The 25,630-nt window shown below is 42.1% G+C and overlaps 4 protein-coding genes across 4 annotated transcripts; 1 reads left to right on the top strand and 3 right to left on the bottom strand.

The window, feature by feature from the left end:
• Positions 1 to 46: 46 nt before the first annotated feature.
• MONOS_1255 (uncharacterized protein) lies at positions 47 to 5,599 on the bottom strand. Its single transcript, XM_067865179.1, has 6 exons — positions 4,953 to 5,599; positions 4,762 to 4,894; positions 2,574 to 4,643; positions 1,913 to 2,369; positions 1,570 to 1,729; positions 47 to 1,389 (listed from the first exon to the last, which is right to left on the bottom strand). Exons 1-6 carry the CDS (start codon positions 5,556 to 5,558, stop codon positions 499 to 501), a joined length of 4,317 nt encoding a protein of 1,438 aa, XP_067735723.1. The 5' UTR covers positions 5,559 to 5,599; the 3' UTR covers positions 47 to 498.
• A 5-nt stretch (positions 5,600 to 5,604) lies between these two features.
• MONOS_1254 (uncharacterized protein) lies at positions 5,605 to 13,567 on the bottom strand (the record flags this gene model as incomplete). The annotated part of the gene is made up of 2 exons (XM_067865168.1): positions 5,605 to 13,257; positions 13,315 to 13,567. The coding sequence occupies 2 exons, from the start codon at positions 13,565 to 13,567 to the stop codon at positions 5,720 to 5,722; spliced, it is 7,791 nt and encodes a 2,596-aa protein (XP_067735722.1). The 3' UTR covers positions 5,605 to 5,719.
• A 1,526-nt stretch (positions 13,568 to 15,093) lies between these two features.
• Positions 15,094 to 22,471, top strand: MONOS_1253 (uncharacterized protein; the record flags this gene model as incomplete). Its single annotated transcript, XM_067865159.1, has 7 exons — positions 15,094 to 15,149; positions 15,252 to 15,353; positions 15,480 to 15,633; positions 15,728 to 15,847; positions 16,063 to 16,144; positions 16,274 to 16,729; positions 16,884 to 22,471. 7 exons carry the CDS (start codon positions 15,094 to 15,096, stop codon positions 22,106 to 22,108), a joined length of 6,195 nt encoding a protein of 2,064 aa, XP_067735721.1. The 3' UTR covers positions 22,109 to 22,471.
• Positions 22,403 to 25,326, bottom strand: MONOS_1252 (putative growth arrest-specific protein 8; the record flags this gene model as incomplete). The annotated part of the gene is made up of 8 exons (XM_067865148.1): positions 22,403 to 23,091; positions 23,273 to 23,497; positions 23,769 to 24,005; positions 24,241 to 24,465; positions 24,544 to 24,732; positions 24,785 to 24,991; positions 25,045 to 25,164; positions 25,222 to 25,326. 8 exons carry the CDS (start codon positions 25,324 to 25,326, stop codon positions 22,618 to 22,620), a joined length of 1,782 nt encoding a protein of 593 aa, XP_067735720.1. The 3' UTR covers positions 22,403 to 22,617.
• Between the last annotated feature and the right edge of the window lie 304 nt (positions 25,327 to 25,630).

The following is a 25,630-nucleotide window of genomic DNA, read 5'->3' as shown; positions in this document are numbered from 1 at the left end:
TTTTTTAAAAATATAATATTAGAAATATTGTTTAATTTTTTTTTTTTTTTTATTTTTTTTATTTTTATTTTTATTTATTTAAGTTACTGTTATAATAATTAGTCATTTTATCGAGATGTTTTTTGTATTATACATTTAATATTAGTTTACAAACGTTTTTAAAAGATTTCTTCATTGTTTTCACTTTTTCTTTTTGTATGTATTTTTATAAGTAATTTTTTTATTTTATGTATTATTATTTATTAGGTTTTTTATTACCAGTAAATTCATTCTTATCGATTCAATTTGTTGAGTTTGATTTTGCTGTTAAACAGTTATATTATTCATTATGTTGAGTCTTATTTTTATGCAAGACATGTACCAATTTTTGCAATGAAGCTTTGCCTTTTTGACTGTTTTTTCAGTTCCTTAATTGTTCTATATCTTAGAGATCGTTCTTGTTTTTGTTATTTTCACAAACGAAAGAATAAAATTAACCACAAAACAATTCAAAAAATTTTAATGATTTATGGATAAAGGAGAAAATGCACGGAAAATCGATGGAATTGACAACGAAATAATAGCAAACTCGATAATCACGAGAAGTGTGTATATTGAGTTTGAAAGCTCGTTTCCAGGGATGCTTGGAACCTCCAGAAGATTGCTGACGACTCCAACACCAACAAGGAGCGACGAGACGAAAAAGAACAACTGATGAAGATTCATCATCAGGTGGAAGAGGGTTTCAAACAAGGACAGAGGAGGCGAAGAGAGCTCTTCAAGCTCCTCTGGAAGGAAGTAGTTCTCTGTGCTTATGTCGCCAAAGTTTGCTGGAAGAATCTTTGGCTCCGCTTTCATTTTGGCTTCTGCGTCTTCAATGAGCGCATATTGCTGAGGTGCAGTTGAAGTGTTTGAGAATGGTGATGACAATGAAGAATTTTGCGAGGTGGAATGTGAAGAAGAAGATGCAGTAGAATCTCCTTGTAACAAAATAGGTGATCTGCCTTCTTCCTTCTTTACAAGTGCCCTTTCCCCTCCAAATTCACTTTGTCCTTTAGTCTTCTCTCCAAAAATAGCTTGCCCATGCTCCTCAGCATCCGGCAGATCCATCAGCCCCGTCGGCTCTCCTTCCATCTCCAACAACTCCGTTTGCTCGCCGCTGTCCTTCAGCAGAACATACTCTGTCTCCTGCTCATCGTCTGCTGTGATAACGCTGCGGCGCCTTTTCTGCCCTGGTCTCCTTCCAAAGCGGAAGCCGATCGCATAAAGCGCAGCAGATGAGATAAACTGGTTGTCACAGAAACTCAGCAGACATATGCCAAACTTCCACAAAATCTGTGCAGCGATGTTGTATTCAACAATGGAACTGTCTTTCGTGTAGAACAAAGTCCAGGTTCTGAATGAGTCAACCTTTGAAAAATAGATGTAGAAAAAAAAGAAAAGAAAAGAAAACATTAAACAGAAAACAGAAAATGAAAAATAATTAATGATTAGAAAGCATTTGAAACAATAAAAAAAGATACATTGTTCAAAAGAAATAAACCAATTGTTAAACTTTCCAAAAAAATAAGAAAAGAATTATGTGCATACATCAAATAGAGGAGTGTATCCCATTGAATACATAAACCCGGCAAAGCTGAAAGAACAGAGAGCGATTAAAGAAACAACAAGTGCCACTCCAAAAACAGATTCGGCAGATGTAAACATTTCCGCTATCTTCGTCTTTATTGTTTTCATTTGTTTTTTCATTCTTAACAAATGTGAACATTCAAAGGCAAAAAAATACAAATGACACATTTAAAAAATAAGAATATATATAAATGAAAGAGAGAAACAAGAATAATAGTAATAAAAGAAATAATAAATAAATAAATAAATAAATAAATAAATAAATAAATAAATAAATAAATAAAATATATAAATCTCAGCACACTCTCCTCCTTGGTTCAACCGCGCCATCAGTTTTGCAGCTCTTCTTTTGCTTTCTCTTTTCTGCTTGTTGAGCAGATTCACTCGCTGCTGGAGGCTCAGCAGGTTTGCTGTTATGCCAATTGCTGGGTAGACGATCACTTTCATAAAGAGGAGGAAAAGCACAGCGACGATGAGAGAGACAGGCTGTGAGATGTACAGTGCGCAGATGAGGAAGAAGCAAGGGACAAAGAACGGAGTGTGTGCTGTGAAGGATTCAGAAAGAGTGTGGTAAACAGAAAATGTCGTGCGAAATGTGGCGAAGAAAGAGGCAGGACGGGGGAGAGGCGTGTGGCGGGTGAGAGAAGGGCGAGAAAGAGCAATGATGACCATGGCAATGAGACTGCTTATGACGACATATGCGCCTGCTGGATGCATCCCTAAGATGTAGCTGCTTTCGCTGATTGGAATGGAAAAGAAATCTTATTTTTTCAAAAAGAAGAAGAAGAACGAGAAGAAAAGAGAATTGATAAGAAAGGAAGAAAAATGAAACAAATATATTTTATACAAATTTTGAAAAATAAAAATTCTCTTGTTTCTTCAAAAGATGCCAAGTAATCAATAAGATTATTTCAAATAATAATAATAATAATTGAAACTCAACTATTCTCCTGGAAAATACATACCAAGTGCACAAAAAACCGTTGTTGCCCAAGCAGCAGATAGCGGCTGCATTAAGACAGCCTGTCTGCTCCTCAGCAGTTTCTTCGTCTTCAAATACCTGACCTTCCATGTTTTTCCTTGAGACACAGCCTCTCTAATCATCCTCTGGTCAGCCTTCTCAATGAATGCATCGTCTTCCTCTTTCTCCTTATCCACCGTCTCCATACAGCCACAGACCTTCCTCTTCTGCTGCTCATCTGAATCCATTCCACTGTTGCCTTCATCATTAAACAGCGAGCCGAAGCTGCGATTCGAGTTTGCCATGCGAATCGACCGGCCCATCCGAATCCTTTTATTTCTGTGCTCAACCACTCCTCTGATAACAATGCACAGCGAGGGAATTAGCAGCTCCACTATCATCACAATCACAGTCGCATATCGCATTGTCTGCTCAACCAGCACACAGCACACAGCAGAATGCGTCGTTGGCGGTAACTTCTGCTGCAGCTTGTTGATCCATTCGGGGAAATACGGGAATAAAACATAAACTGCAATGAATACAAGTCCGTAGAAGATGAGAGCGAGAAGAGGAGAACAGAATGAGTAGAACTGCTTTGCACGAGGCGAGCAAATGCCAACAGAACGACGACGGCGGGTAGATGATGCTGAAGAAGAAGAAGAGGCAGAAGCAGAAGCGGATGCGGATGCAGAAGCAGAAGAAGCAGAGGAAGATGATGAAGATATTACGAGTGGTGGAAGTGGACGCATGAAGTATGAAATGATGCGGATGAATGAGAACAGGATAAGAAGCACTGCCACGCCAAGTACAAGTGCCCGAAAAGAAGCCAAAATGGACTCCATTGAGACAAGCATGTGGAATAGTTTCAATGAAGGGAAGCGGAGGTGGAAGAAGAAAGCCGACGGGAGTAGATTGAGCGGAAGGAACAGACACAGAAACACCACAATGTTGATTGGGTTGATGACAGACAGCATGCTCTTGAAGCTGCTGATGCGTGAAGGAGTATGTACACGTGGCTCTTCAGTTGGTGCCGCTGCTGCTGCTTCGTTGTTTTCAGAGTGGTTATTTTCATGGTCTTTATCTTTATTTTTATCTCTCTCATTTTCAGAACTGCTACTGTGTTTATCTTCGTTATCGCCTTCTTTTGCCTCAACTGTCCCTTCATTTCCAACATTAGCAGCTTCTCTACTTTCCAGTTCCTTCGCCTTTTCAATCCGTTTTTTTAGCTCGTTTTCCTGGAAGGCTTCTTCGTTTAGCGATGGGCTCTTGATCGCATACATCACACACAAGTCGAGAAGCGCCCCAGCAACAGCCACAGCCAGCCCTGTTGAGCACATCAGCACATAAAACATCTTCATCGACGACTTGTTGCGGGTGTCAATCGCCTTTTTCAGCATTTCGTATGCCTTTGTGAAGTCGTCGTTGAATTCCAGAAATGTCGTGAGCTTCGCTGCTGCCTCGATTTTTGTGAGGACGGTGGAGTTTACTCGCTCAGAAGCGATGTCATCCAGCTCGTCGGCAGAGATGCCCAGAGGAAAGACAGTGAATGCATCGAAATTAACAAGACGTGATATGAATTTGCGGTCAACCAGGACGGAATCAGAGGAAGAGGTGTTGCTCTTGTTGTTGCCATTGCCATTGTTGATGAAGGAAGAGAAGGAGAAAGAAGAAGAAGATGATGATGATGATGATGATGATGATGAAAGTGAAGAAAAGCTACTTAATTTTGATCTCATTGTTTTCTTTGAAGCCACTGAATCAGTCTCATTCAGTTGAAGGCTTCCATCACAGTGATAAGTCGATGCAGCACAAAGTTTCCACAGCTGGTACAAGTTTTCCTGCTTGGCGACCACTTCAGCGAGTGCTGACTGGAGGATGGCTTCTGTTCTCCCCACTGAATAGAACGGTATTTGCGTGTCTGGAAGCACTTTTGACAAGGTGGCTGCCACATCGCCCAGGTTGATGATTCGGCTGGATGACTTAAGTGAAGGGTGGTAGATCACCATCCACCCGTCGCCAGCTTCTTTCCAGCCGCCTTTCACACGAACTGGAAATGAGTCTGGGGTTATTTTGCCTGAGAAAGATGTTAATGAAGCAAATCAAATTTGTAATGAAAAAATTGGTATGATTAATTAAATTGTTACATGAAAGAAATGATGCGTCAATTCGAAGTAAAAGAGCTTTCGACATACATTGCTCGTCAGGACCTTCTCCGTCTAAAATGACCAGAAGGTATTGGGGATGATCATCAATCCACTTCGCTATCTTTTGCATATCTTTTGCAATCTGCATCACATCAAACGGTCCGAGTCTGGAAGAATTAAACTTTTTTAGTAAATGTTAACAGGATAAAAAAGGAAAAGTCAAATAGTGATTACCATACCATAACTTCTTCACGGTCTTGAGATTGAAAATAGTCAGGCCATTCCGAAAATACAAACAAGGAACTGTTTGATTTCTGATTTTTATCTAAAATGCTAAAAAATGATTCGAATGTGCTTGTAGGATCAATAATTGGTTCTCTTTTAATAGATGCATTCGAAAATAAAGTTGGTCTAAATGATATTTTCGAGTAATTATGTGAAGCTCCAAAATTGCTGATGAAAGTATCGGAAAAAGTTGGGCTAAGACTAAGCCTCTGAGGATCAAATCCATAAAGAACTGATAATTTTGTGTTAATTGGATTTTTTAAAAAAGGACTTTTAATTATATATTGGTGTGAAGTCGATCCAAGAGCTTTGTATATTGGACTTGCTTGTCTTTCGGAGATTCCGTTAAACATTATAAACACAACGTTTGAATAAGGCTTAATATCATTGTGAATATCGTTAAAATGTGATTCAATAACAGGGTTATTTAAGTATGGCGAAAAAGAAATTGGGAAATTATTTGTTGAATAAGCTTGTGATAATGATTGTAAGATTGCATATGTCACAGTAAGCGAAAACGCCGCAATAAGACATATATATACACGTTGCTTTTGTATCATAAAAGTTGGCACTTGTTTTGGAATTATTAAAAATTGTCAAGAATGAAAGTGTCAAAGTTGTATTAAGGGTGTATTGAAAATCGAAAAACACACAATAAATTTAAGTTTTAAATAAATATATTCCATTACATTTTTAACAAAAACAGTAAACAAATAATTTATTATGCAGGGATATTTTTTGAAGAGTTATTTGCATTCTTCTGCAAATTATAAGTTGAAGGAATAGTTGAAGTAATGCTAGGAGTTACAGTGTTAACTGAAGATGGAATTAGAGTTGATTTTGGCAGAATATTTTTCTGAATGTTTGCAGCTGAAGAAGACGTGGTATATGGAGAAGGTGATAGATTGGAAACATTAAAAGTAGGAAATGTAACAGGAAATGTAGATAAGCCTTTTGAAGTGGTTGAGTATGAAGGAAGGTGATTCGGGTTGAATGATGGCGGCATGGCCAAAGATGCTCTTGGCAGCGGCTGCCCAAGTTTATGAGAGGGGAATGAATATTTTGGGGAAAGAGAAGGAAGGGAAGATGGTAGAATAACTGGGGGAATCAATGATGATGAAGAGGAGGATGCAAGAAGAGAAGAAATAGGAGAAGTCGAAGCCACTTTAATATTCGAAGTTTCGAGCGGAGAAGTTTTTGTGTCATTTTTCTTTGCTTCGCCGTTTTCTGCTGTTGTTGATTCTGATGTTTGCCCTGCTGAATTTGAGCCTTCTGCTCCAACGACAGTTTGGTTCTGTGTGACCGAAGGAATTTGCGAAGCCAAAGAAGCTGGCTGTGTTGGGCAGTAGAAGCTGTTCATCATCGGATGGCTGCTGCCTCCGAACACTGGATAATTCTCCGTTTTTGCATGTGAATCAGTTGAATGCTCTTCTTCATCATAATCAAAGCTCTTCAAATCTGATAGCCGAATGCGTTTTTTGCTTTCGACCCTTCCGCGCCCTCTGCCTCTTCCTCGTCCTCTTCCGCGTGTTCTGCCTCTTCCTCTGCTTCTGTTCTTTTCATCAGAAATAGCTTTGTCTTGTGGCATTTCACTTGAAAAATCAAAATCGAGCGTTTCATTTTGAATGCCCTGTGAATGTTCTGAAGAAAGTTCTGTTGCTTCCTTTGAAAGAGCTGAAGAGCCATCCAACGAAGAGGAAGAGTTTGAAGCAGAAACAAGTGGCATATGAGGAGAAGATGAATTAAAAGGCGATGTTGATGGTGTTGGGCCATTTTGCGGTGTGTGTATTGTTGAAGACATCCGTGATTGATCAGATAAAGACGATTCTCCTGTTGATGAAGGAAACTGCATTGAAGAAGAGGAAGAGGAAGAAGAAGATGATGAAGCCGATGAAGCTGATGATGTTTGATTTGTCTGTTCTTGTTGAACTGTTTGCTCTTTCTTCGTGTTCTCCGCCCCGCTCTCGTCTTCTCCATCGATCCAGCTCAAATCTTCATCAATGTCTTTATCGCTGGCTGATTGTGACTCGAAAGTGAATGAATTCTGACTACGATTCGCATTTCCAAAGGCATAGTGGTCAGATTTCAGTGAATTGTTCAAAGAAACAGCTGCTATCAACGTTGCGGGTGCGTTTGAAGATGAAGAAGAGGAAGAAGATAATGATGATGATGGCTGAAAAGACGAAAGAGAAGAGAAAGAAGAGCCGGTCGAAGAAAGTAAGCTTGATGAACTGGAAGACATAGAATATGAAGCTGATGAAGATGATGAAGCAGAGGAGCCTTGAATCAGCTCTGAGGAGTTCATTCCATAAAAATCTTTGTCCATCTCAGAAGGAGCAGCAGAGGCGAAAAGTTGAGAATCACACTGGAGTGATCGAGGTGAAGAAGAAGAAGGAGAAAGAGAAAGAGAATTTGAAGGAGAAAGAGGAGAGGAAAGAGAAGGAGAAGAAGAATCGTCGCCCAAAGAGAACGAACTGCCGAGAGAAGAAGGAGAAGAAGATCCAGACAGCTGCCTCTGGCGATGGCGCGGCGAATGTGAAGGAGAAAGCTCAGAAGAAGAAGCAGACGGAAGACCAACTGTGGTATACATTGAATTGTGTGTGCTGTGTAAAGAAGATGAATAAAGAGGAGAATTTGAAGAAGAAGAAGAAGAAGAAGCTGAATACGTCTTTGAATTGCGCGAGTTGTGGTTCAGTCTTGCATTGTCCTTCTCTGAATACTTTCCTCTTTCCTTTTCTCTTTCTCTCTCTCTTTCCCTCTCCCTCTCTCTTTCTCTTTCTCTTTCTCTTTCTCTCTCCTTCTTGTCTCTCTTCTTATCTGGATCTCTATTGCGCATGTTGGATATCCAGTTCGTCATCTGTGTCATCGACAGCCTCGTCAACGCACACAGAATGCGTTTCTCTTCCTTCGTAGCATACACCCCACGATACGGCATCCTTCCATACGATGGGGAAGCAGCTGATGCAGTTGATACAGCCACTGAGCCAGCTACTGAACCAGCTGATGAATAGTACGTGGCACCAAAATTGTATGGAGAAGAGCTGTTTCCTGCTGAATACTGCATCGACTGGCTTTGCTGGTCGAATTGAGACTGATAGCTTTGTTGGCCTTGGAGATCAGCAGACATCTGGCTGCTGCATCCGCCTTGGAGCATATCCATTCCATTAGCTTCATTCATTTTGTTTTCTTCATCTTCATCTTCTTCATCGTTATCATTTTCTTCATCATCGTCATCTTCTTCTTCTTCCTCATCATCGTAAAATCTCTCGAATTCTCCGCCAAACGACGTTCTGTACCGTTTTCTCCCTTTCCCATTCTTAATTCCTCTTCTCGAGTGCAAAAATTCCCTTTCTCGGTCCTCCCTCATTCTTGTGTTGTATCTTCCTTCCTCATTCATCTGCATCTGCTCATCTTCTCCTCCAGCCATGCTCATCGAACTGTCCTCCATTTGCGAGTCTGCAAATTGATAAGAACCAGAAAAAGAAGAGGATGATGATGATGAAGTCGATGATTGCTGGTTTATTCTCTGATAATACGGTGACTGTCCATATAGCTGCTTCTGATTGTGTTGCTTCATCATCATCTGCTGTTGTTGCTGCTGCTGTTGTTGTTGTTGGCTCATCTGTCCCGGATATGCCCGGAGAATTGCCTCTTCTCTAATTCTCCGTTTTTTGTCGTCGTACCACATCTTCAGCAGGCGCAGCACTGAAGGCGTGAACCTCCCGTTCTCCTTCTGCGGCGGGGGCAAAGAGAGAGGAATCACTGAAGGTGTCATTCCGGACAAGAGTGCAGAGGAAGAAGGGGAAGCGGATGAGAGAGAGGAAGATAGCAGAGAGGAGATGGGTGATAAGTCAGAAGAAGAGCGAGCTGGGGAGGAAGAAGAGGAGGAGGAGGAGGAAGATGATGAGGAAGAAGAAGAGGCAGAGATCATTTGCAGAGAAAGGGCTGGGGTTGATTGGATCACTGGCTCAGCTGTTTCTGCCAGGAATGCGCACATCGCCTGCGCTAAGCGGGGGCCAAATACGGTCGAAAGGAAAGGAAACGATAAAGTTGGCGCTTCGTGTGCCTCTCCAAAGCCGAAGGAAGAAGCAGAAGAAGAGGAGGAAGAGGAGGAGCAGGAGGAGCAAGAAGAGGAGGAAGAAGAGGAGGAGGAGGAAAAGGAAGAGGAAAGGTGCATGGCATTCATTCCAGAAGAGTAAGTGGTTGGCAGGAAAGAAGGAGAGGCAAGCGACGAGGAAGCAAAAATGGAGGAAAGCGGATGAGGCGGCTGAGAGTGGGCAGTGAAAAAGGGGGATTGGAGAGAGGAAGAAGCAGAGCCCATCAGAGAAGAGGAAGAAGGGGCGGAATGTGTCATTGAAAAATTGCAAGCAGAAGAAGAAGAAGGAGAGGAGGAGGAAGAAGAAGAAGAAGAAGAAAGTGATGTTGAGTAGGAAAGTGGGTGAGGATTACGCAAATGATAAGATGATGGAACAAAATTTGAGGAAGAAGAAGAAGAAGAAGAAGAAAGCAATGGAGATGTATAATCAGAAGTTGTGGGAGAAGAAGAGGAAGGAGAGGAAGAAGAAGATGGTGACGATGATTGCATTGATGATGATTGCAATGGCATCATCGTTCCTCTGCTTCTACCACAACTGCGAGCAGAACAGAAGCTGTGTGGTGCATATGAGCCAAAAGAAGAGGAAGAAGAGGAAGAGGAGGAAGAAGAAGAAGAAGAAGAAGACATCATTGAAGGCAGCTGGGAATAAGCTGATGGATAAAGTGACGCTTCAGAAAGAGAAGGAGAAGTGAATTCTGTGTTGAATGGAGAGGAAGGAGAGGAGAGGAAAGGGGAAGGGATCCAGGAAGAGGAAGAGGAGGAGGAGGAGGAGGAGGTTTGATAGGTTGTTACAGGCAATCCGTTTGAAGCAAGAGAAGAAGATGATGATGATGATGACAAAGATGATAAAGATGAAGAAGAAGAAGACGATGATGATGATAATGAGCCGAAAAAAGAGGAAGAGAAATACGGATGAATGTTTGTGGAGGAAAAATCAGGATTTGTTGGAGAGAGTGGAAGTGAAGACAAAGGTGGAATGTTTGATGAAGCAAGAAGCGAAGAAGAGGAAGAAGAAGATGGAGATGATGATGAAGAGGAAGAGGAAGAGGAAGAGGAAGAAGAAGAGATTGATTGCATTGCGTCGTTAAGTTCGTTCTGAGGTTGATGCATCTGATGAATGTTGAAGGCAGATGTCAGAAACGGATGGACTGCTGAGGCAGAAACAGCTGATGGCGACTCAGAAAACGAAGAAGAAGGCGAAAGCGAAAGAGAAAGCGAAAGGAAAGAAGAAGACGAGGAGGAAGGCAAAGATAATGTTGAAGTCATTGATGATATTGATTTTTCTGTGTCAAGCTTCATCCCGTACTCCTCATCAATGAAATCGTCTTTCTTGCCAAGCTCAGTTTCGCCTGTTATCATCGAGTTATCATTGGAAATGCCAGCAGCTTCGCTTCTTCCTCCTTCATTGATTCTACCTTCATCAAAATTTTCTTCACTTTCTTTCTCGTTTCTCATGTTTTGTTTGTTCTGTTCTCTTATTTCCTGCCTTTCCATCTTTCTTGTCATTGTCTGCAGCGGAGGAGCAAGCGGATCCAAAAAGCCAGAAATTTGCTGAGCATCCACTCCATCATCATCATCATCATCATCATAATTATTATTATTATTATTATTATTATTATTATCTTTTCTTTCTCCATCATCATTCCTTGCATCTTCTTCTTTCTTCTCCTCACTCCCATCCCCCAAGCTTCCTTCATCCATTTTCCCACTTCTGATGTTACAGTAGCTTCCTTCCTTTGGACTCTGGTTTCTTGGTGTTATTCTTCTCTTCAGCCCGCACCGCCCGCTTCTTCTTTTTGGCTGTTCTTGCTCGTCTTCCTCATCAGAAAAGGAAGAAAAGCCAGTAGCTGCAGAAGTTGCAGTGATTCCAGTGGTTGCAGAAGTTGTAGTGGTTACATTGGTTGGCTGGTCAGATGGAAGAAGCGGAGAAAAAGAGGTGGGGGAGTCAGCATTATGTGGAGGGTATGTTAATGTTGTGCTGTCAAATTCAGAAATTGTGGAAGAAGATGAATTATTTTTGGTGTTTGGGTTTGAAGAAGAAGAAGATGATGATGATGATGATGATGATGAAGTTTTCTTTTCCACTTTCAGAAACAACGAAGAACTTGCATCGTGTGGCAGATTCTCTTTCTCTTCATCGCCTTCCATTTCCTGCATTTCGCCTTCCTTTTCAAAACTTCCAGTCATTTTTTTATCCAAATCTTCAAGCGTCTTCTTCGTCTTCTGCATCATCCGAAACATCTTTTCCGGCATGTTTGCAGCGCCTGCTGAAGCTGAGCCAGCCAAAAACGCGTCGTCGTTGTCATCTTCACTTGCATTTTGTTCCAGCACATTTTCGCTTTTCATTCTGTTTTTCTCTTCAAAACTTTCAATTCCTTCTTTGTTTGCGTTGAATGCGAAATGCGAGCAGTTTGAAATCTCTTCTTTGAATTGCTGGGACAATCCATTTGGCATGTTTCCATTCGCATTTCTCTCAAAAAAGCCCTCTTTGCCAATCAGCCCTGCGCCTTCTGCATTTTGTGGCTGAAACATCTTTCCTTGTGTCTCTTCAGAAATTTGTTTGAAATCCCTTCCAGAAAACAAAGTCGATTCTTTTGCTGTGCTTCTGTTGTCTGCCAGTGACAAAGGGGCAAATGACAAATTTTCAATTTTCTCTTCCTCTCCTTCGTGTTCTTGTTCTTGTTCTTGTTCTTCCATTGTTTTTGCTTCAGATTCTTCTTCTGCTTCTCTGTTTCTTCTGCTTCTATTTGCGATGGCTGCAGCTGGATCTTCATCTTCTGCTTCTGCTTCTGCTGCTGTTGTTGTTGTTGTGTTATCGAGTATGTTCTGAGGTTGTGTCAACGAAAGCTCAGTAATCGAGTTGTGTCTGTCAGAAGACAGGAAAGAAGAAGGCGACGAAGAGAAAAAGGAGGAGGAGGACGAAGAAGAGAAAGAAGAAGGTGTGAAAGACAAGGACGATGCGAAAGAAGAAGAAGGAGAGAAAGAAGAAGATACAAAGGGAGAGAAACCAAATGAAGGAAAAGTGTAAGGCGTTGGTGAAGAAGTGGAGGAAGATGAAGAAGAAGAAATAGAAGAAGAAGAGGAAGAAGAGGGAGAAGAAGAAGAAGCAGACATTGATGCTGAAGATGATCCGTTTGATGAAAGAGACAAAGCAGAAGGAGGTGGGGTGGATGTGATTGAGCTGTTTTGGTCGAGCATTGAAAGAGTGTGTGTGTAGAAGGAAGAGCTCAATGAAGATGGAATTGATTCACAAGAAGAAGAAGATGAAGAAGAAGATAATGATGATGATGATGATGATTGTTCGAGTGAAGAATCAGAAGGGTAGATGATGTTAGAGGAAGAGGAAGAAGAAGATGATGGAGATAAAGAAGAAGAGGGGGCAGAGGAAGACGAAGAGGAGGAGGAGGAAGAGGTGGGAGAGAAAGAAAAATGATGGAATTGGTTTGGTGACAGTGTTGAATGAAATCCAAGTGAAAACGCAGAGGAAGAAGAGGAAGAAGAAGAGTCAGAAATAGGAGGAGTTGACAAGATTGAAGACGAAGACGAAGACGAAGAAGAAGGCAAAGAAAGCGATGTTTGCAATGCAGCTGAGTCTGCAGCAGACGAATACGATGAAATGCGTGGTGTCAAATCCATTGCATTTTCATTCATCTTCTCTCTCTGACTTTCTTCATCTCTAATTTTCTCTCTTCGCTCTTTCTGCATCTCGTGCAGCATCACCGACGGCGACAGCGTGAGTAACGAGCTCTTCAAAGAAAACATCCCCGAGTCGCCTCTTATTCGAGGCGTTGATTTCAGAGTATCATAACCACCAGCACTGCCTGAAATGCTGGCATTATCATTTATTACTTCATCGATGTCCATCATTTCGTTGCCTGCTTCACTGCTTGTGAGTGCTTGTGCCGACGCAGCAGACTCCACGCCCAGCATCATCGCTTTCTTTTTGTCCATTTCCCACTTGTCCATTTCATTGTCCATTTTAAGTTCTCCTTCATAAGACTGCACCATCATGTTCTGGTAGCTCACTGCATCCATCGCTCCGCCAACAAGCCCACGCGATTGCTGATATGTTGCCAGAGAAGATGGATCCAACTCTGGTGAAATGGCCATCACTTGCTGCGAAATTTCCCTGTTGCAATCAACCTGGTTGATCTGTTCTTGCGCTGAAAAAAAAAAATGATTAAAAAAATTTGAAATTTGAGAAATGATAAAAAGCAAACTTCGTGAATTCTCCATTTCAACAAATTGATCGCTAGCAACTTGAAGCGATTCCAAAGATGAAAGAGAAAGAAGATAAGATAAGTCAATTCTTGCTTGACTGTGTTGATTTAGTGCATTTGCTATTTGTTCCACGAAAATTGGAGAAGAAAGGTTTGTACCAAATTTTGCTTGCTCTTCTCGGAAGAAAATCTGTCCTAATTCTGGAACAATGAATGAAAAGAATACAAGATATGGATTTTGAACGCTCGCCATCAAAGGATTTTTAGGTTTGACTGTTAATCGATCAAGTATTGATAGCTTTTGAGCAACTGTTTGCAAAATAAATTGTTTGATTTGAAAGAAGTTATATTCGCATCTTTGATCGACTTTTTCATTTCTAAGTGTCCAATCATATCGTTGAATCATTTCACAAAATAGAGGAAGAAAAGATTCATCATTTTCAGCCAGAACAGTGAATCCAAAAAGTATGTCCAGAAAATCAGAATGAAATGTAAACGCTGAAATTTGAGGATTTGATAAAGTTTGAATAATTAACTGTTCTTTTGATGACAAAGCAAATTGAGGCGATGACATGAAGAGATCAATGTCAACAAATATCCTTTATAAAGATCGATGTTATTCACGTCAAAATATGACGAAGATGTCGTACCACAAGTTGTAAGTTGATGCATCATTCCAAAAAATCCAATACTTTTCACGTCAAATCACAAATTGTAGTCCAAATTTCCAAATTTGATGATTTAATTATTTATGGGTGTCCAATAATTGGATTTCCAGTTAATAATAAATAGAAAAACACATAAATTTTTTCGCATAATTTGAGAAATTGATATTGAATTATTTTCTGCATATTTTTAATTTTATTGGCTTTTCAAGAAGTTTTTATTTTGATATTGGAAAACATTTATTGAATGAATTGAAATTGCACAACATCGATTCCAAATCAAACTAATTTTTATCAAACATTATGAAAAATGTATTTTCATAATACACGGAATAGTTTCAAAGAGATAAGAAATCTTCAATTTTTGTTTCGAATAGAAAAAAATAAATCTTTATAGTTATCGTTTCTGAATTCAGTTTTATTTTGCTGTTAATAAAACAAATAACATTTTTAAAATAAACAACATTTAAAGACATCTTTTAATTCTCTTTTTTTTTTAATTTTTTTTCCTGTGATCAAGCCACAAGAAAATTGGTGGATTCAATTGATAACTTTCATCTGCAATTATTATGAAAGGTGGTGCAGATGATCGACAAAAATCTTCACAAAGTGATTCATTAGAAAAAAGTTCTACCACTGACGAAATTATTTTTAATTTATGTTATCCTCTTGCCGTACAGGTTTATTTTTTTATATTATATATTATTCATCTGAAATACAATTTTTCCAACATTGATTTTTTTCTAATTATTTTTTCACAAATAATGTTATTATTTTCTGCATTAATAATTTAGAATAAACATGGAACACCGTCATTCGATCTTTTTCTTTGGATTGTGTTTTTTCTTCAATGCACTTCCATTTCATTGTTATTCTCACCTTTGCCATTTCCGGACATGTTTTATACTATCATAAATTGGATTACTCTTGCTCCTCTTGCAACTTTGTCTCAAACGTCATATTTTATTTGTTTTGGATTGGCCATATTTTTTCTTTTTAATTTGTTGTTATCAATGATTCTTGCTGCGAAATTTTTTAAGGTGTGTCGATTAATTCATTCTTTCAAAATTATGTATATATATCGATTGTTTGAATTCAGAAATTACAAAAATCAATGAAATGGCTTCTTGATTATTATCGAATGTGGGTGAAGTTCTATCAATATGTTTTGTATGCATCATTTGTTAGTACTTTTTATATTACATTATTATTGATAAATTTAATTGAAATTTTATTCTTTGAACTTCATCTTTTTTTCTATTGTTATTAAAGAGTTATTCCATCCATGTGTTGGCTATCTGTCATATTTGTTTTTGACTACGACTCGCCTGAAGATGTAATTTATCTTGATCTTCTTCCTTGGATGACTGCATTGTTTGTTTATTTTATATTTGATCATTTGTTAATATAACTACATTTAATTTTCTTTTGTTAAACATTGAAATTTCGTCATGAAAATTTATGAATATTTCAAAAACATTTTTCTTGCTTCTTCCACAGTTCTGCGACACATCTTTCTCTATTTATTATTTCGTGCGTTATTATTGTTCTCATATGGTTTGTTATATATTTCGTTCGCTACTATTGCAACCCAACAAACACGAAACATGGAGGAATATTTGCACGTGAAAACGGAAATTGGGCATTTTGGGAGGTAATGTCATATGCATTTACTTATATAAATTATAACTTATTTTATTTTCTAAAAATAAATAAATAAATAAATACACTTTCTTTGATTGAAATAGTCAAGCATTGAAATCAGTCATGTGGTTGTTGGATACATCGTCACTTACTACGGCTGGTGGAGATTCGCCCTCGTGTCACTGTTTTTTCTGGTGCTCACATATTTCTGTTTTGACGAGCAGGTTTGATGCTTTTTGTCTGTTTGACAACGGAAGTTCAATGAAAAAAACATTTATTTAATAATTATTGTGATTATTGGTATCAAAACATTTGTTTCTTCCTTCTCCTTTTTCTTTCACTTTCTATAAAAATTATATTGTTTATTTATTTGATGACTTGGATGGCATCTTTCGATCTGACTGAACGATTGATTGATTGATTTACTCTTGCTGCACAGCCGTATCATCAAGAAACAGGGAACATCTTGTTTATGACGAACACAATTGTCCAATGTTGGATTCTGCTCATCAGCTTCATATGTTTGCAATAGAATTTTATCAGCTGTTGAAATTTTTCATAATTTAATTTCCTTTTTTATTTATTTATTTATTTATTTAAACAATAAATAATAATATTTTATAAAAAAAACTCATCCACTTTTCCATTAGCACTGTATCTCCCCCGGACCACCGCAATGAACGTCATCACTTTCCTCCTCCTCTTCGCCGGGGTCATCGGCCTCCCCCTCCTCCTCTCATTCCTCTTCAAGCATTCCTTCCGTGGCAAGTGGTTTGTCTGGAGCGACGGCGAAATGTATGCCGACCCGGCTGATCCGCAGCAGGTGCGTGTTCCTTCAGAGCCAGCTGAGGCGGTTTTGTGTGAGCCAGCCGCGCGCCCGACGTTGCTGGGCAGGATCGAAGTCGAAAGAGACAAAGTGCTGAAGAAAGAGGACGAATCAGAGCAGGAAAGAGAAGACGCTGATGTGGCAGACGAGCGGGCGAGGAAGAAGGCGGTGAGGGACCGGCTGAAGAGGAACAAGAGCGAGGAAGAGAAGATGATGCTGGAAATGGTGCAGCTCCCGTCTGAGACACCACACGAGATGGAGGAGCTGAACTATGATGACAGTTTGCGCATATACATATTTTTTTTTTTTTTGAAATTAATTGTTGGATTATTATTTTGTGAATATTCTTTGATTTACAATTCGATTTTCTTTGTTTTTTCTTCAATAACTTTTTTCTTCTTCCTTTTTCTCTTCTCTTCTCTTCTCTTCTCCAGTTGATGTCGTAGCACCACCCCACAGCCAGTACAAATACCCTCACATTCCAAAGCTGCGCGCGCCCGACGAAGTGGTTGGAGCTACTCGCTTCGTCACCCTCAAGCCCTTCCGCACAAAACGCCATCTGCACTACGCGGAAGCCATCTACCGCGTCTCCCTCGAGCGCTTCAAGGAAATGCCCCTCTCCTACATCCGCTACGCCACGTTTCTCCACTTCTACACGAAGGACAGCGCCAAAGCCCACGCCCTGATGACCACTGCCCGCCAGCACCACCCAGAGCGCCTGCACCGCTTCTGCATCTTCGTCGCCCTCCGCAGCTGGACTGCCGACTCGCGCTCTGCTGACGATATCTTCGTGGCTGCTGTGTCGCAGCAGCAGCTCACAGAAAACCTGCCCCTCGCAGTTGAGTCCCACAAGCAGGCGAAACAGGCGCTGAGGGAGTTCTGGGAGAACCTCCAGCGCCCGCAGCCGGACTTTGCAGGGCTGCCGTCGCTTTTGAGGAGAATACACGACCACTCGGCAGAAGCGCAGAGGAGATACGAGAAACTCATGTCAGAATATCCGAACTCAGCAGATGTTGTGTCGTCGTATGGAGACTTCTTGTATGAAGTGATGAAGGACGACGACGCGGCGGAGCAGATGTACTACCGCGCAGAGGAGCTGGAAGAGGAGAGGAAGAAAGAGGAAGACAGAGAGAGGAAGCGGAGGGAGAAAGAAAAAGCTCAAACAAGTTCAGGACCAGCCACAGTGTTGCCAGAAGCAAAGCAGACAGAAGGAGTGGAGCTGTTGAGAGCAGATGCGAATTCCGAAAGTGCCAAGAACGCTGGCAAAGCAGATGGCAGTGATGGCTCATCAGAGCAAGTGATAGTGGTGGAGAAAGAGAGGAACGAGAAGGAAGATGAAAGAGAGCGCGAGCGGAGAGAGAAAGCGGAGCTGAAGGCGACGCTGCGGCGGAACCGGCTGAAGAAGCGGGGCGGCAGCGGAGGGGCGAGCAGCGACAAGCAGAATGCGCTGCGGAAGAAGCGGCAGATGGCAGCGCTGATCGGCATTGAGCTGACAGGGCAAGAGAAAATGGCATCATCAGTGGATATCTACTTGGTTGTGCTGCTTGTTGTGTTTCTGCTGGTTGGTGGAGGTTTTCTTGCGAACTTCCTCGTCTTCAACTCGATCCGGAAGGCGACAGAAAGCCACGTGGCGACGCTGGCAGAAGTCGGGTCGATCATGGCGAATGCGTCGAGGATGGCGGTGCTGACGAAGATTGGGCTTGTCTTCTACATGAACGCCACGGGCTCTCCCGGAGATCCAGACAGCTGCCTCACACTCGATGCACAGCACGTGCTGCCTCCGCTGGCCGAGCTCGCAGCGCAGCTGGTGGCTGTCACGACCGACCTGTCTGAACTCGTGCGGACATCAGCGAACGACAACCATGTCTATGCACTCTGGGAGAAGAGGGAAGAATACACACACATCACAGTAGAGAACGGGCTGGCGACTCGGCAGAACACACGGGCAGACTCAGTCATTGGCATCCTGCGGTCGGTCTCACAGAACGTGATGAGCGAGGCGAAGAACTTGGTTGCGGCGATAGAAGCAGGGGGAGGTGGTTCTGCTTCTCTGAGCAACTCCTTCGCGACGCAGATGCTTGTTTCCCTGGCGACAGTGCCTGGCTTGCTGACTGAACGCATCAAGGCGATTCTGGCGACAGACAGTGCGAACATGGAGAAGAACATCACGAAGATGTCAGCCATCATCACAGCTGCCCTGTGTGTGTGTGTGGTTGCAGCGATGGTGCTGCTGAGTGTGTTTGTCGTGGTGACGATGCGGAAGGCGTCGGAGAAAGGGAAGCAGTCGCTGCTGGTGCTGTCGATGGTGCCACGTTCAACCATCGGAGGGCTGCTGGCGCGGCTGCAGGATGTGACAGCGATAGAGAGCGAGTTGGAGTGGCAGAAGGCAGACGAGAGGACAGAGCTGGGGTATGAGGAGCTGGTGGCGAAGGAGAACGAGGAGAGGAGGAGAATCGAAGAAGCTAGGCTGAAAGCAGAGGAAGAGGAGAGGATGAGACAGGAAGAGGCAGAAGCAGAGGCGGAGGCGGAAGCAGCAGAGAAACTGAAGCAAGAAGCGATGCTGACTGCGTCGCAGGAGCAGATGCTGATGAATGAGCAGCAGCAACAGCAACAACAGTTTATTTTACAGAACTTCCGCTCTCCCTCACAGTTCTCTTTACTTCCTCCAATGCAGCTTGGGAATGTGCCATCTTCTTTTTCTTCATCCTCTTCTTCTTTCCAGCACTCCCTCAGCCCATCCGCGCAGAACATGCAGACAGTCCAAGCGATGCAGGCGATGCAAGCACAGAAAGAACAGCAGATTCTGTCTCTCCAATACAACATGCAGCAGCTGGAGATGATGCTTATGCAAGTTGAGTCTGCGATCCAACAGACAGAACAGCAGCAAAATGCGATTGCGTTCCAGGCGATGACAATCGCCCAGCAGATGAATACACACGCACCGGGGGAAGACATCCAGCTCCAGCAGCAGATGCAGCAGCAACTCCAGCAGCAGCAGTACTTGCTTGACCAGCAGTTCCAGCAGGGCCAGGTGGCGCTGAGTCAGATGAGTGCACAGCACCAGCAGATTCAGCAGCAGTTGGTAGCGAATGTGAGCGCGCTGAATGCGCTTTTGCCGGCAGATCAGAGCAATGGAGTGATTGCGCAGTCGGGGGTGAAGGGCTCGGGTGATCTTGTGTCACTGGTCAGCCACGACGGCTCAATCTCTCATGTGAGCATGAAATCATATGGAGCAAACAGGAGGAAGGAGAAGCACAGAAGCAAGAGCAAGAGCAGAAGTAAACGCAAGCACAAACATAGACATCGTGTGAGTGAAAGCAGAGAGGAGGAAGAAGAAGAAGAAGAAGGGTCGGATTCTTCCTCGTCTGGTGGCAGACATGGCGAAAGAGGAAGAAAAGGGAGCAGGAAGAAGAGGGGAAGGAACGACGAGCGGAAAAGAAAGCATTCGAAACGGCCGCCGTCGCTTGATCTGGAGATAATACAAGGAGGTGACGGGAGTGAGGAAGGAAGGCAGAGAAGAGGGAGAAAGGGACAGCAGGGGTACAAAGTGAAAGTGAGATATGGCGAAGTAAAAGGGATGGATGAATCAGAAGAAGAAGAAGAAGGGTCGAAAGAGCGCTACAAGGAAAACGAAAGGGGAGAAGGAGACAGAGAAAAGAAGGGGAAAAGAGAAAAACGGAATTCGATCAGCTCCCTTCACAAGCGTCTGAGAGATCGCTACCACAGAGCGCGAGGAGGAGGAGGAGGAGGCGATGATCGGTTGTATCAGTCAGACAAAGCCGAAGGCGAAGCAAATGTAGACAGCCACCAGACAGCCCGTGCCTTAGCTCTGGATGTTCCGCCGACGCCTCCTTCGCCCTCAGTCGCTGGTGCAGCGCATGTGGATGTGGCAGAGCTGAATGTGCATGTGCGCACAGAGAGGGAGTGGAACGAGTGGCGGTCGAACATGAAGCACGCTGTGGCAGAGCTGCAGACGAAGGCGAGAAAGTTTCCCTCGTTCATCAGCGTCCGCGCCGTGCTGCAGCTGACAGTCGCGATTGTGTGTGTGTTGGGCCTGTTAGTCGCGACAATCATCGTCGGCTTTACTTCCTTCACGAAAGTGGAAGCGCTGGGCAACCAGCTCATTTTGTCGTCGATCCGCCATGTGCAGATCATGCAGCTCAATTACTACGCAATGCAGCTTGTCTTTCCCAACAACCCCGCACCAATCACAAATGTTGTTGACTCCAAGGGAACATCTCCAGTCAGCAGAGACCTGTGCCACCTGATGAACAGCAAAGCAGAGCTGCAGAAGCTGCTGGCGAGGGCAGTGATGGACTACCGCAACACCGACGACCACCTCAGATACGGCTCTGACTACATCCGCAGCAAAGTCCGAAGCGAAGAGGCCGAAAAGGGGGTGGTGGTGGAGGAGATTGCACAGGATGCCACAATTGCAGGGCTGAAGACAACTGTGCTGGAAGGTTCACTTCCATCGGTGGATGTGCTGATGGTGCAGCGCACGTCTTGCTTGCTGAAGAACCGCACGAAATGTGAAGAGAAGCCAGACAGAAATGTGCTGATGACGCAGCGGTTTGCTGGCCTTGATGGGCTGATCCATGTGTTTCTCCGGGACTGCCTGTATCTCTCACACATCAGCCTGGCCGATGTCAATTCGAGCAATGCACAATTCCTCCGACTGTTCAGCATCGCCAGTAACGACCTCACCGAAGGCTCGGAGATCCACACGCAGCTGATTCGCGCGCAGACAGAGGTCGAAATCGGCGATGCGGAGAAGATGAACCGGACGATGGCGATCATCAACCTGGTGATATTTCTGTTTGTGGTGCTGTTTGTGATGCTCCCCTTGCGCTCGTTCTTCACTGACCTAATGAACCAAACGAAGCTGCTGCGCGACCTGATCCCGTCGATTGAAAGAGAAGACCTGCAGTGGAAGGACGAATACGCCACAGCTCACCCGCCGCTCAACTTCGCCAACAAGCGCCTGCTCACGTTGCTCGCATCGGTAGTTGAAATCGCAGAGGAGAAGAGCGAAGTAAATGAGCAGTCGAGTTCAGGGGCAGGCGCGTCTGTGTTGCTCCCCACAGCTGCTGGTTCGTCTTCGTCTGGCTCATCTTCTTCTTCCTCATCTTCTTCTTCTTCTTCTTCTGACTCTGGTCTATCAATAGCTGCAGACCCGATGCTTGTGCAGGCGGCAGAGAATGTGCTGTGCACGATGAAGAGCCAGTTCGACCGGGAAGCGCAGTGGATGATCACGCTGTGCCCGCAGTCGTATCAGGAAGGAGATGCCATTGAGCACATAAGAGAACACAAGTTTCTTCTGAAGGAGGCGTCGTATCTGCTGCGGCTGCTCATCCACCGCCCCGACACGTCGCTGGTGACGTCGAACGTGGTGCAGTCGTTCTTCATCCAGCACATCGTGACGAGCGACATGGAGCTTGGGAGGGTGATCACAGCGTATGCACAGAGGAGAGAGGAAGAGGAAGAGGATGATGAGGATGATGATGATGAAAGTGATTCGTATAGCAGTGATAGCGAGTGGAGAAATGGATCGGATGAGGGAAATGGAAGTTCGACTGGAAGGAGTTCTTCTTCTTCTTCTTCGATGTCGTCTTCTTCGTCTTCTCCTCATCGTACGAGAAAGAGAAAGAACAAATGAAAGGTTAATGAGAAAACAAGTTTTAAATAAACAATAAAAAAATTAATCTAATTATAATCGCATTTCAATGAAAGTAACACATTTCATTTTCATTTCACTTCTCATTTCAAAGATAATTTTTCCCAATGTCTTTTTTTCTAGTTGTTTCTATTGTTTCTATTATATGTTTGTATGTTTCCGTTCTCGAACTTTATTCCATTTCACTTATAAATAATTTTTTCTTTTCTTTTCTTTTCTTTTTTCAGTTACATTCAAGTTTGCTTTCGATATGTATAATTTTGATTTGAAATTTCCTTTTTATTTCTTTTTTTTTACAATCCAACACAAAAGAAATGTTAGAAACATCTTGAAAAAAGAACTGTCTTTATCGAGATTAACGAAAAAAAAATAAAAAGAAAGAAAGAAAGAAAGGAGAAAAAAAAGAACGTTTTTATTTGGCATATTGACGTGAAAGGCCAAACAATGAATTCATTTCACAATCACACTTATCCCACCAAACTTCTTCTTGCTCATTTGGTTGTTGCTGACTTGGGTTTTGCTACTGCTTTTGGGGTGACAGCCTTTTTCGCAGTGGTTTTGGCGATTGGCGAGCGGGCTGTGACTTTTGTGGAGGCGATTCTTCTGGGAGTGGTTGAAGCAGGCGAAGAAGGTTTTCTTGCTGAAGACAAAGAGGAAGAGGTAGAAGAGGAAGAAGAAGATGGTGATGAAGGAGAAGAAGGAATAGTGGAAGAAGAAGAGGAAGAAGAAGCAGATGAACTAGAAGGCTGGCCCATCTGCTGTCTTCTTTCTTCATTGCCTGTTTTGCTGATCGGATGTGTTGCTGAATACGGCGGCACTTCTTCTTCTTGCCCCATCCGCCCTGTGCGCCCGCTGCGCTTGTTCCGAATGATTGACTGGTCGATGTTCTCAATCTCTTCAAGCTCTTCTTCGTCGTGGCTCGGGGGAACCTCCAGTGATGTAACAAGAGGAAGGAAGCCAAGTTCCTGATGTATGTGAAAAGGGGTGGAGGGTGAGGGTGAATATGAAAGGAATGAGCAATTATTCCAAATGGGAAAAAAGATTAATAAATATAATAATAATAATAATAATAATAGCAATAATAATAAATTCAAAATAAATAATGAAATAACTACAAATGCTATCAATCATCCTGCAAATCCACACCTCGAACGGGATCTCGTACTGCTTGAGGATGTCCTCATAGAACCGAATGGTCTCCCTGTGCGCCTTCGTCAGCTTCTCCAGGTCGTCTTCGAGTCTGTGTATTTCCTGGTTCTTCTGCTTGATCACATCCACGGCAGTGTCGCGTGCTTCTCTCTGGTCAACTCCGCCAATCATGCCATCACCATCGGGATCGGCAAGAAGAAGCAGCTCGGACAGTTGGGCATCCTGATTGGGAAGGGAAGAGAGGAGGGAAGAGAAATAGAGAGAGAGAGAGAGAGAGAGAAGGAAAGAGAAAGAGAGAGAGAAAAAAAGAGGAGAAGGAAGAGCAGAAAATTGAAGTGTTGGTAGATAAAATAGAAGAATAAGAAAGTGTGAAGTTATTATAAATATAGTGAATAAATTATTAAGCATATTGTCATTGAAAAATAAAGTGGAGGTTTCAAATGTTAATAAATAAATAAATAAATAAATAAATAAATAAAGATTTAATTCACACTCTTCTCTCCATCATTTCGTTCAGCTTCGCCATCTTCTTCTCCATCAGCATTCCGTGGAGCAGCGCCGACTGCTGGATGCTGTAGGCCTCTTTCTCAAAGGCCTCCTGCAGCTCGTCTCTGTCCCGCTCCTCCTGCGCACACCGCTGTGTCAGCACCTCGTGCTCCCAGCTCAGCTGCTCCAGACGCGCTTTCAGTGTGAGCTCCTTCGACTTCGCTTCGTCGAGTTGCATTTTTTGCTATGGATGGGTAGGGAAGAGGGGGAAAGGGAAGAGGGGGAAGTTGGGGTGATGTATGTTTTGAGTTGAAGATGGAAAGGAGGTTAAATGATTGTTAAAGAATTTTTATATATGCAATATGTATATGATGTGTGAAAGCATGCATCATTCAGAACAGCATTCGTTGAGGAAAAGTTAAGGGAGAAAATTAAATTGTCAAAAAAAATAAATAAATAAATAAAATGAATCATTTAACCTCATCCCAAGTTTTAAGCCTCTGTCGGAGCCTCTCTGATTCTTCCACTGCTTGCCGAAGTGGCTCTTCTTCTTTTTTGCTTTCAGCAGCTGTCTGACTCAGCATCTTTCGTTGCGCTGCCTCTATTTTTTTCTTCTCACTGACTTGCCCCTTCAGCTGTTCAATTAATGTGAAGTGTTCTTGATGAGTGGTTTCATTGTAATATGCTTTGATTCGATGGAATTCCTAGAAGAAAAATGTTTAACAAAATGTTGACACGAATTTGAATGATTAATTCTATTTCTTTTAGTATTATTATCACACTTCAAGATGCTTTTCAGTCAGTTTGGTGATTTGTTGACGTTTTGCATCATTGAGAGCTGTTATCTCCTTTTTGCGTTGTGCTTCCATTTCATCTCGCAAATCCCGAATAATTTCATCATATTTATGAATCATTTCTCTCACTTCCATTTCGTGTTGCTGTCGGATTTCTGATATTTCTCGATCATGCGCCTTAAATAACATTATATCAAATATGAACAGCTTTGACAAAGAAAATGCAAACAAGTTTTTCCCTAAAAAACAATTCCGATTCATCCAAATCAACTCTTTTAAATCTTTCCTTTGCGTCTCGCCTTTCAATTTCTGTTTCTCGCTCTGAAGTTCTCAGTTCATCAAGGTCTCGAGCAACATGAACGATGGCTTCAGTTTTCTTTTGAGATAATTCATTTTGATACTCATAAAGCAAATGGTTTAGCTTTTGAAGATATTCCTATATTAGATAAATTTGCTTGTAAAATGGATCATTCTAAATAATTAAAAAACTTTTTTCATGATGCGATAACTCTCGCGTTTTTCTTCGGCAAGTCTCTCTTGATTACGTATTTCCGATTGAAGTGCTTTAACTTCTTGCTTTTTAAAAGTTAGAAATGTTGATATTCTTTCCTAATATTAATAAGAATCAAATATAATCAAATATTGATAATTTTTAATTATTCAAACTCTTTCCCCGACATATTGGTCTTTTAGCATCTGCTCCATCTCATACTCTTTCTTTGCCTGAAGCACTTTTTGAATTTGTGCTTCCTTCTCCTCTGCTTCGGTCATTTAAAATAAACGATTATACCATAATTACATACATATTCTTAATAACCTCCAATCATCGATTCGACAATTTCTTCACAAAAAATAAAATCTATAAATGAAAATGGATGACGATATATATGCAAAACGAAAATATCAATTCAAAATTTTTTTGGATAATTATTTGCATTTTTTCGTTTTTTTAATGAAAAAAATGTTTTTTTCGTAATTTTTTATAAATATCTTTTTTTGTTGATCTAATAAATGAATGCTTCATATACAATCGAAAAACAATTTCCACAGTTTTTGATAATCAGTTAAACAACCA

The sequence above is a fragment of the Monocercomonoides exilis genome (genome assembly GCF_001643675.1).
Source record: "Monocercomonoides exilis strain PA203 chromosome Unknown scaffold2-2631571, whole genome shotgun sequence".
In the NCBI taxonomy this organism is placed as follows: domain Eukaryota; phylum Preaxostyla; order Oxymonadida; family Polymastigidae; genus Monocercomonoides; species Monocercomonoides exilis.
This window is presented reverse-complemented; position numbering and strand designations above follow the sequence as displayed.